This window comes from Orycteropus afer, unplaced genomic scaffold (assembly GCF_000298275.1).
Source record: "Orycteropus afer afer isolate SDZICR_OR568_19922 unplaced genomic scaffold, OryAfe1.0 scaffold00029, whole genome shotgun sequence".
NCBI lineage: Eukaryota > Metazoa > Chordata > Mammalia > Tubulidentata > Orycteropodidae > Orycteropus > Orycteropus afer.
Window position 1 is genome coordinate 6696551 of NW_006921616.1, and position 11151 is coordinate 6707701.

Below are 11151 nucleotides of genomic sequence, written 5' to 3' on the forward strand. Positions count from 1 at the left end.
TAAGAAAGCCCTGTCAAAGGACAGGAAGTCCACGTCACAAGAGCCTCTTTTACTCATAGTCAGGCCACATTATAATCAGAAAATTGTTTACTGAAGTTGGCTGTTGTTATCTAAATAGTCATTCCTGCATTCAAATCTTCATTAGAAGTTGAGAATTGTTTGTTTCTTTCACACACATTGTCTTGTGTTGGCAGTGTGTAAGTGTCTGTGTGATACGTAAGGGTATATGTGAGTAAAAGCAGACACAGTTCCCAACCTGGGAGCTTATGGTTTAGGGACGAGACTGTCACCAATCCAATAATCATACAAAAACTGTAAAATGATAGCTGTGGTAAGGACTACAGAAGAGACCTATGAAGCCACGTGAGTATAGACTGGATGTATCGGCTGGACTGCACCATCAGGAGAGGCTGCGAGAAAGTGAGGATGGAGCTGAGGCTGTAGAGAGAGAAGAGTTAACGGGGCTAAGGTGGTAGAGGAAGGCTTTCGAGCAGAGGGAACCGCATGTGCACGGAGCTGTGGGTAGAGGGTACGTGGCGTTAAAGGACCTTAAAGCTGATTACAGAGCAGCAGATACGGTGGTGTGGTGTGAGGCAGAGGTAGCAGCAGACCATGCAAGGCCTCGTGGGTCTCATGGTCTTTACCTTAGTTGCTCAGGAAGCCCTTGATGTGTTTGAAGCCTGGAGAGTGACATGATCTGATCTTTGGTGGAAATACTCCTCTGCTTGCAGGTGGAGAACAGATTAGAGGAGGCCAGCACTGGGTTTAAGGACGGGGAGGAGGCTGTGAGAGTGACCCAGTTTACTGAGGGATGGCACTTAGTAAGACAGTTCACATGGTAAAAAGTATAAAGAAGTGAAGGCCTAGGACCAAACTTGACAAATTCCAACTTGAAATGGGGGGTGAAAGCCAGGTATCCAGAAAGGAGCAGCCGGGCGATGTGAAAGCAGCTTAGCAGAGGTTGGGCGGGGAGAGCACGTCAGGAGGGAGCGGTCTGCACAGTGCCGCTGAGAGGCCAAGTAATAACCGCACAACAGAAGTAGCCCCTTGCTGTGTGGTTGTTAGGTGCCAGGCGCTTTGTGAGTGCCGTCCTGTTTCACCCTGACGTAACTCTGTAAGGCAGACACTTTAACCTTTTTTTTAACTGCAAGGAAACTGACATGTTGGAGAAGTTCAGTAACTTGCCCAGGGTCTCAGAGATTGAAGCATGGACATTCTAACTTCAAAGCCTGTTACTACCTGAAAATTATAAAGGCCAATTATAAAACAGTCAATTAGGTTTAGAACAATGGAGGTTGTTGGCTTTCTTAGGGAGAGTGGTCTGCAGAATGATAAATAATCAAAGCAAGTTTACAGTGGGCTGAGAGTAATGAGGACATGAGGAAGTGGAGACTGAAAGCCTGAACAACTCTTCTGAGAAACTGGGCTGCAAAGGAGAGATGTCTAAAGTGGAATTTAGGGTCTGTTCGCTAAAGAGGGAGCTCTGGTGGCATAGTGCCTAAGGCATTTGACTGCTAACCGGAAGGCTGGTGGTTCAAACCCGCCAGCCACTCCTCCGAAGGAAGATGGGGCAATCTACTTCCTTAGTGATACTGCCTCGGAAACCCAAGGAGGGGTCGCTATGAATTGGTGACAACTCAATGGCACATAACAACAACAACATTAGCTAAAGAACCTCATCTGTGGTTTATATCTTTTCTGAATTTCACTGGCTGACCTAGTCTTCTTACAGATACTTTATTTCTTTTGTTAATACATACATTTTCTCCAGTTGAAGGTTTTTTTGTTGTTATTGTTTGTTGCTGTTGAGTTGGTTCCAACTAATAATGACCCTGTATACAACAGAATGAAACACTGCCTGGTGCCTTGTACCATCCTTACAATTATTGCTGTGTTTAAGCCCATCATTGCAGCCACTGTGTCAATACATTTCGTTCAAGGTCTTCCTCTTTTTTGCTGACCCTCTACTTTTCCAAGAATGATGTCCTTCTCCAGGGACTCGTCCCTCTTGATAACATGTTCAAAGTCCATGGGACTGTTTCTCCTTTTCCCTTTCCAAGGAGCATTCTGGCTGTACTTTATCCAAGACAAATTTCCTCATTCTTCTCGTGGTCCGGGGTACGTTCAGTATTCTTTACCAACACTGTAATTCAAAGGCGTCAATTCTTCTTTGGTCTTCCTTATTCATTGTTCAGCTGTACTATTGTCTTCGTATTTTCTGTATAGTTAGGACATCCTATTGCATAATACTGGGGGGAAAAAACTGTTACATAAAATGGTAAAGTTCGTGTATTTTACATTTGGGAGTCTTAACAGTTTCTTTCAAAATTATTTTTCCTAAGTTCATGTACCTCTAGCAAATGACATTTTTAGAGGTCAGCATCTAGTTTATATTAAATATTTTAATGATAATGGATTATAAGAAATTTCATGGTTGTGTTCAAAAATATAGTTGGATTAAATTGTTTATTATCTTATTGGCACCTGTAGACTTCTTCCAAAAAACCAAACTCACTGCCATCAAGTTGATTCCAGCTCATAGTCATCCTGCTTTGGGTTTCTGAGGCAGTAAATCTTTATGGAAGTAGATTGCCCCATCTTCCTTCTGCAGAGCAGTTGGTGGATTTGAACCACCAGCCTTCTGGTTAGCAGTCAAATGCTTTAGGCACCATGCTACCAGAGCTGCTTGTAGATGTTTTAGAATTGAACTTTTTTCTGTTTGTAGGCTGACATCGCACCATTGATGGCTTCTCTGATTGGAGTTCCCTTTCCCCTTAATTCAGTGGTAAGGAAGAAAATTTTATTATCAGCTGTCAGTTTTGTAAAAAATTATTGTACAGTAAAATTTACACTTTCGTATGTGTTTGTTTCAGTATCAACTTCGATTATATTTAAAACTGTATTTTCTTGTATGTATGTCTATGTAATGTTTCTTAATTGGGGATTGTTTCTTATTTGCAGGGAATCCTTCCTGTGGATTATCTTAACAACACTGATCTCTTCAAAGCTGAGAGCATGCTTACAAATGCAGTCCAGATTCTTGAACAGTTCAAGGTATAAAAAAAAATCTCACACACAAAAGTGGAGAACACTGTAAATTTAAAATCATGTATTAAGTGAAAATATTTCATTTTTGTGTTTTAATGAATTATTTTCTATAGCAGGTTACTTTACATTTCATATATAAAGTTACACATTTCTGAGGTGTGGATTCCATGAGCTACTGTATGGATATTGATTTACTTTTGAGGAGTGTTCCTAATTATAAGATTACCACATATGCTTAGGAAGACTAGCAGCCATGTCTATATTAGGATTCTATGGGGATTTGCCCCATAGAAGTACAATTAGAGATGACATTTCTTGTCCTTCTGTTTACATTAGCATATACTTTACAGAGTTAAAAGAGGTGGCCCTTAACTAAAACTGTCAGTCAGCCTTTTAACACTTTTAATTCAGATTGATTCCTTTTGTTTTTTAAGAGTTATAAAAAATGCAGTTTTAATTACATTCCAGTACGTTATTTTAGAGACTTGACATGCTTAGTTCTCAGATTAATATAATAGCAAGATAATGTTAAATATTTTTCAATATTGATGAAATAATACAGTAACAAAATTCCATTTATTTTCAAAGTACTTAGCCATCTTTGGAAAGTGATGTACTAGATGTTTATATTTCAAAATCAAATAAATTTTTTCCTCATTTGTAATATATTAAAATATTTTCATACTTGGTTCCTAGGTGAAAATGACTCAGAAAAAAGAAGTTACGTTATCATTTTTGTTTACTCCATTTAAGTAAGTCTTTTACATCTTTTTGTTAACTTGAGGGAAAGTATTTGTCACTGAATTTGTTGCTGATAGGATATATTATTCACTGCCGTCAAGTCGTATCCGACTCACAGTGACCTTGGGTTTCCGAGGCGGTATCACTATGGAAGTGGACTGCCCAGTCTTACTTCCGAGGAGTGGTTGGTGGGTTTGAACCACCAGCCTTCTGGTTAACAGTCAAATGCTTTAGGCACTATGCTACCAGAGCTCCTGATAGGATATATTAGTTTACTTAAAACTTTGTCTTTTTCTATTATTAGTGCCAGCTCCCAATTGAAAACTTGTTTTGGTCTTTTTGTTAAGTAATGAGCCAGATGCTAGATACCTTTCAACAGCTAATAGAGGCGGTGGAGGGACTAAGAGGGTTATGAATTTAACAGGCCTTGACTGGTTGGCTGGGAAGGTGTAGGGCAGTAAGGAAGAGGCAATAGTGCCACTCCCTGGCTTTTGGCTTGGTTGATTGAGAAGAAGCTGTTATATAATGGATTATAGAAAGAAAAGCTGATTCAAGAGGCAAGGTTGAATGCTGCTGAGTCCAACTTACATTTGAAGATATCATTTAGTTTATTAAAAAGTGCTTTGATCTCAGGATAGAGATGTGGGTTGGTCATGAAGATTATCCTTTAGAGCCATTAGCATAAAGATGGTGGTTGAACCTGTAAGACATGTGTAAATCACAAAATAAGTTTTCATATAATTCAAGAACATGGTTCTAAAACTTGGAAGGAAGAATAAATGCTCCAAAATAGTTTAAAAAGCATTAAGAAAGAAGAACAAGGTAAGATATTTGCTCTATTCTGTAGCAAAGCACAGTCTAAAGCTATTATAATTATTTATAGCAATGTGGTATTGTTTAAAACTAGTATATAGTAGAACAGATTAGAGAGCCTAAAGAGACTAATACCTGTATGGGATTTGGTTATGATTAAAACTGGTATGTCAAATCAGTGGAAGAAAGGATTGCATTTGGGAAATTAGCTCTTTGGAAAAAAATAAGGCTAGAGCCCCCAGCCACGCTTCATTTGCAAAACTAAATCACACTTTGATTAAAGAACTAAATATTTTAAAATATATGAAAGTGTTAGTCTTATGGAAAAGGTGAATAATTTGATTATTTTAAAAATAAATACTTTAATAAAATAATCACACAAATCTAAGTGCCAAATTAGGAAAAAATATTTGCAAAATATATAACAAATATTGTAATGTAATAATAGAATTTATAATCTTAGATATCAAGAAAAAAAATTAACAACTTGTTGGAAATGGACAAACAAGAACTGAAAATTCACAAATGAGAAAAGATAAATGGTCCATAAATTATGAAAATAAGATCTGCCTCACAAGTAATAACATTTATTGAGCATTTACTGCTGACAATTGCAAGGAAATTGACGTTGTCAAGGATCAACAGTCCATGCCTATGGAAGCAGCAGTCAGGGTATCACATGGCGTACTGCACAGGAAAATTTGCTGCAAAAGACCTCTTTAAAATGTCAAAAAAGCAAAGGTGTTACTTTGATGACTAAGATGTGTCTGACCCAAGCCATGGTCTTTTCAGTTGTCTTATGCATGTGAAATCTGGACAGTGAAAAAGGAAGAATGAAGAACTGATACATTTGAATTGTGATGTTGGTGAAGAATATTCAGTATACTATAGACTTCCAGGAGAAGAAACAGATCCTTCCTGGAAGAAGTAAAGCCAGAATGCTCCTTAGAAGTGAGCATGGGGAGAGTTGTCTTGCTTTAAACACATCATTAGGAAAGACCAGTCACTACAGAAGAACATCGTGTTTAGTAAAGTAGAAGGTCAACAAAAATAAGGAAAAATCTCTACAAGATGGATTGGCACAGTGACTGCAGCAGTGGGCTCCAACATGCCCCAAATTGTGAGGGTGATGGAGGACTGGGCAGTGTTTGAGTTACTCACAAGGTCCCTACATGAGTCAGAGCTGATGTAACGGCAGCTCTCAGCACTACCCAACCCAAAGGAACTGTTCTGTGTGTTTCCCACGAATTGAAGAAGTTACTCCCAACCCAGAGGTAGCTACTATTACATACCTACTTTACAAGGAAGGAAACTCAGACATGGAGAAGTTAAGTAATTTTCCTAAAATTATATAGGCTGTAAATCCAGAGCCAAGCCTGGAAACCAAGCATACTCTTAATTGGACCCTTAACTGGTACAGCTGTTTGCAAAGTAGTTTTATAGATGCCCAAACCATATGTTTAAAAAATCTGTATCTTTAAGTCTATTTCCACAAAAATACTTGTACGTTTGCAGTATTGTTTATCACAATGAAAACTGGAAACAACTTTAAATGCCCATTATTAAAGGAGAATGGTTACCTTAACAATGCTAACAGCCATACTGTGAATTAGCCTGTGGCAGTTTAAGAATAATGAAGTATATTTATACATACTTATATGGGAAAGTTTGTAAGATAGATTGTTGAGTGAAAAAAAGCCAGTACATAAATATACATAAAGCGTAATATCATAAATCTTAAAAATAGAGTAATATGATTGGGACACATATGTGTGACTATGTAGAAGAGATCTGCAAGTCCATATGGCTAACTGATACAGAGGAAGCAGGCATTATAGTAACTTATTAGTTAATTGGTTATATAATTAAATTCTATAAAATAGATAAAGCACACCGGAACCAAGTCAGGGGAAGGGAAAGAAAAGCAGCTCCTTAGAAGTCCCTCAAAGACTAAGAGGGAGCAGAAGGTGCTATTTACGTATTTACATAGCATTTACACTCTGTTAGGTGTTAAAGTAATGTAGAGATGACTTGAAGTGTATGGGAGGATATGTAGATTATTGTCAGGAACTTGAACATCTGCGGATCTGCAAGGGGTCCTGGAACTAATCCCCTACAGATACTGATACCAAGGGAGGACTGTGTTTTCAAATAGAGATATATATTTGGGAACATCAGCTAAATGTCAGCTCTGTGTTATAATTCTTTAATCTTCAATATGCTGGAAAAACAGTTTTCACCATTTATCGTCTGAGTAGAGTGGATGCTTTTCATTGTTATGTCTCCAATCCAAGGATTTTTGTTCGTTTCTACATCGTCCTTTTCTGTCCAGTTTGTATCTACACCAAAGTCCACATTGTTTGCTTATAAACTGTACTGAGTAAGTGTTGGCACACAAACATCATAAAGGGTGAAAGAATATTGTCACATCCTTTCAGCAAAATAGCCCAAGTTCTTGTCAAACTATTTTGTGAAGTCCATACCTATGAATGAATAGTCTTATCACCAGATAAATAGATAAACACAATGTAGTACATAACATACAGTGGAATATTACTCAGCCTTAAAGAGAAATGAAGTCTTCACATACACTACAACATGGATGAACCTGAAAAACGTTATGCTAAGAAAAGTAAGTCACAAAAGGACAAATAATTTGTGATTCTGCACATATGAGATAGGCAAGGTATAGAGAACAAAGTTAGTGTTGCTAGGGATGGAAGGGAAGGGGAAAAAGAGGGTTATTATTTAGGGGGCACTGAGTTTCTTTTGGGAGCTCTGGTAATGTAGTGCCTAAGGCATTTGACTACTAACCTGAAGTCTGGTGGTTCAAACCCACCAGCCACTCCTTGGAAGGAAAATGGCACAATCTACTTCCGTAGTGATACCGCTTTGGAAACCCAAGGAGGGGTCGCTATGAGTTGGATCTGACACGGCAGCAGTGAGTTTGGTTTTTTTTTTTAGTTTATGTTCATGGTGGTGAAATAATTTGGAAAAGGATAGTGGTGGTGATTGGTTGCACATCTAGAAAGTAAGCATTATCACTGAATTATACATGTAAAAATTACAGAATTGGCAATGATTTTGTTAAATTAATTTCTGTTACAATTGAAAAAAAAATCCTATTTTTTTTTGTAAAAAAATTCCAGGGAATCCATAAGGTAATTATATATCCTGTTGTTTTTTTAAAATAAGTAAATTGTGTCTTTCATATTTTGAAGCCCTCTAAGAAAGAATAAAAGTCATGAAATATCCATTCTGATAAATAGTTGTTGTTGTTATGGGCCATCAAGTTGGAGCTGACTCATAGCGACCCCTCCATGGGTTTCTGAGGCAGTATCACCATGGAAGTAGATTGCCCAACTTTCCTTCCGAGGACTGGCTGGTGGGTTTGAACAGCCAGACTTCTGGTTAGCAGTCAAGTGCCTTAGGCACTACGCTACCAGAGCTCCTGATAAATAGTTGTTGTTGTTATGTGTCATCGAGTCTGACCCGACTCATAGCGACCCCTCCGTGGGTTTCCGAGGCAGTATCACTACGGACGTAGATTGCCCTATCTTCGTTCCCAGGAGTGGCTGGTGGATTTGAACCGCCAGCCTTCTGGTTAGCAGTCAAGTGCCTTAGCCACTATGCTACCAGATAAATAGTTACAACTGCTCAAAAAAGAAATACTAAAATTTGGGCCTAGGGACCCTGAAAGGAGCCCTGGTGGCTCAATTATTAAGCTCGTGGTTGCTAACCAAAAGATTGGCAGTTCGAACCCACCCAGTGGCGCAGTGGGAAAAAAGTTGGGTCCATGGCCACATCAACCAAGGACCCTGATGGTATACCAAGGGCTGACCAGCAGGTGGAGCAGAAAGACTGGGAGAAACATAAAAGTTTTGACTGCTTGCCAAAGAACCTTTAAAAGGAGGAAAAACACTTTATATTGGAAAAGTATATATCTAAGGGAGCTCTGGTGGCACAGTTCCCAAGGCATTTGACTCCTAACTAAAAGGCTGGTGGTTCAAACCCACCAGCCACTCCTCGGAAGGAAGGTTGGGCAATCTACCTCTGTAGAGATAACGCCTCAGAAATCCAAGGAGGGGTTGCTATGAGTCAGGACCAACTAGACAGCAGTGAGTTTGTTTGTTACATACATTTGAAAGGAAAAAAAAATTCTATGTTATGAGAAACAAAAACGGTTTCTTAAAAGATGTTGAAAATACGAGAAAGAGATATTAAACCTTATTAATAGAACTTTTATTTGAAAATTGTTATGTAAATTCAGGAAACTCAGAGAGTTTAACAAAAAATTTAAAGTGCATTTTCTACTAAAATGACGAAAAATACTTTGGTTCCTTTTCAGTTCTTCCCTTAGACCAAATATAAATACTGGTTTTAATGTGAACCTGTCTACCACTTTCCTTTAAACATGAATTGTTTATAAGAAACGTAATTTTCTGCTTCAAAACTAAAATTCATCTTCTGAAACAAGAAGCTTTATAGATCTTATGCATGCATAGGAAAATATTATTATTCATTTATTGAGTTACTATGTGAAGATGATAGTTCTATGAGATTCTACATCATTGATGAAGGTAGAAGAATGCAAATTGTTCAAATAATTTCTTTATCCAAGTTTCCCTGTTTATATCTCCTTGAAATATTTTTCCATTTCCTAAATTGAAATGGATAGATTTCATCACTGAACTAGCAAATCATGTGTACATTAACGTGAAATATTGTTACAAAAATCAGAATAAGGAAGATAGAATACTTGTAATAGAGTAGCGTTTGAAGAAGTTATTATTCCCCAGAGTGGTTTACCCCGAGGAAGTGATAAAAATTCTTGATAATCCGAAACCATGGGTTACTGTCTGTTTAAGTAACCATGGAAGAAGACGGAAAAATAGCAATCAAATGAAAGTGCACAATTAAGATGATACTAGTTTCTTTTTTTATTTTTGCTTAATCATGATGTCTTGATTATAGATTCTTTTAAAATTTATGTTTTCAACATAAAAGATTCAGTCAACAAAGAAAATTTTTTCTCACAAATTGCTATGCAGATAAGTTGTGTTTCAAGTACATTACCTTTCAAATTAGCTCAATTATTTGTTTATTCATATCTGTAATCATGTCTGCATAGATTAAGAAGAAAACTGACTCTGGGAAAATGATTATTTTTTTTTGGACAACTTGCATGTATTTCACTATCCTAGTGTAACCCGAAAAATGCCAAGGTTCATGGCTCAGAGCAATGCAGCCAGTATTCCACACAGAGTTCAAGAAGACAAAGATAATTTAATTAGAAGGTGTACCAAGGAGAGACAGAAAGGGTCTTAATGACTCCAAAGTCATCCACTCTGTTGAGTGTTTTCAAAGAAAGGTTCTTATACTAAACAAGGAGTGGGATATAGCACATTGTTGTTGTTAGGTGTTATCGAGGCAGCTCTGACTCATAGTGACCCTGCGTCCAACAGAACACAAACTGCCTGGTCTTGTGCCATCCTCACAATCCTTGCTGCACTGAGCCCATTGTTGCAGCCATTGTGTCAATCCATCTTGTTGAGGGCCTTCCCCTTTTTCTCTGACCCTCCCTTAACCTTCTCCAAGGAATGGTCCATTCTGATAATATGACCAAAGTAGGTGAAAGGAAGTCTGGCTATTCTCCCTTCCAAGGAGCATTCCAGCTGCACTTCTCCCAGGATGGATTTGTTCATTCTTCAGGTCGTCCATGATACTTTCAGTATTCTTTGCCAACCCCACAACTCAAAAGCATCAACTCTTCTTTCATCTTCCTTATTCACTGTCCACCTTTCACATGCGTATGAAGTGATTGAAAACACCATGGCTTGGGTTAGGGTCACCTTAGTCTTCAAAGTGACATCTTTGCTCTTCAGCACTTTAAAGAGGTCTTTTCCCAGTGCAATACGATGTTTGATTTCTTGACTGCTGTTTCCAAGGGTGTTGACTGTGAATCCAATTAATATGAAATCTTTGACAGCTTCAATCTTTTTTCCATCTATTGTGGTCCAGTTGTGAGGATTTTGTTTTCTTTATGTTGAGGGATAGTCCATACTGCAGTCTTTAATCTTCATCAGTACATACTTCAAGTTATCTTTACTTTCAGCAAGCAAGATTGTGTCATCTGCATGTCACAGGCTGTTAATGAGTTCCTCCAATCCTGATGCCATGTTCTTCTTCATAAAGTCCATTCTCTGGAATTATTTGCTAAGCATACAGACTAAATAAGTATGGTGAAGGGATACATTCCTGATGCACACCCTTCCTGATTTTAAACCGTGCAGTACCTCCTTGTTCTGTTTGAACGACAACTTCCTGGTCTATATGCAGGTTCCTTATGAGCACAATTAAGTGTTCTTGAATTTCCACTCTTCTCAATGTTATCCACAATTTGTTAAGATCCACACAGTTGAATGCTTTTGCATAGTCAATAAAACAAGTAAACATCTTTCTAGGAGCTCTGGTAGCATAGTGCCTAAGGCATTTGACTGCTAACCAGAAGGCTGGTGGTTCAAACCCATCAGCTGCTCCTCAGAAGGA

General features: G+C 38.0%; 1 protein-coding gene across 1 annotated transcript in view; it reads left to right on the forward strand.

Annotated features, from left to right (window-relative positions):
• LOC103192548 (GPI ethanolamine phosphate transferase 1) overlaps positions 1–11151 on the forward strand; it is a 148783-nt gene that overhangs the window by 55161 nt on the left and 82471 nt on the right. The window contains exons 8-10 of the mRNA XM_007935543.1: positions 2726–2785; positions 2962–3054; positions 3745–3800. Coding sequence (XP_007933734.1) covers positions 2726–2785; positions 2962–3054; positions 3745–3800 — 209 coding nt within the window. The remainder of the gene's footprint in view (positions 1–2725; positions 2786–2961; positions 3055–3744; positions 3801–11151) is intronic.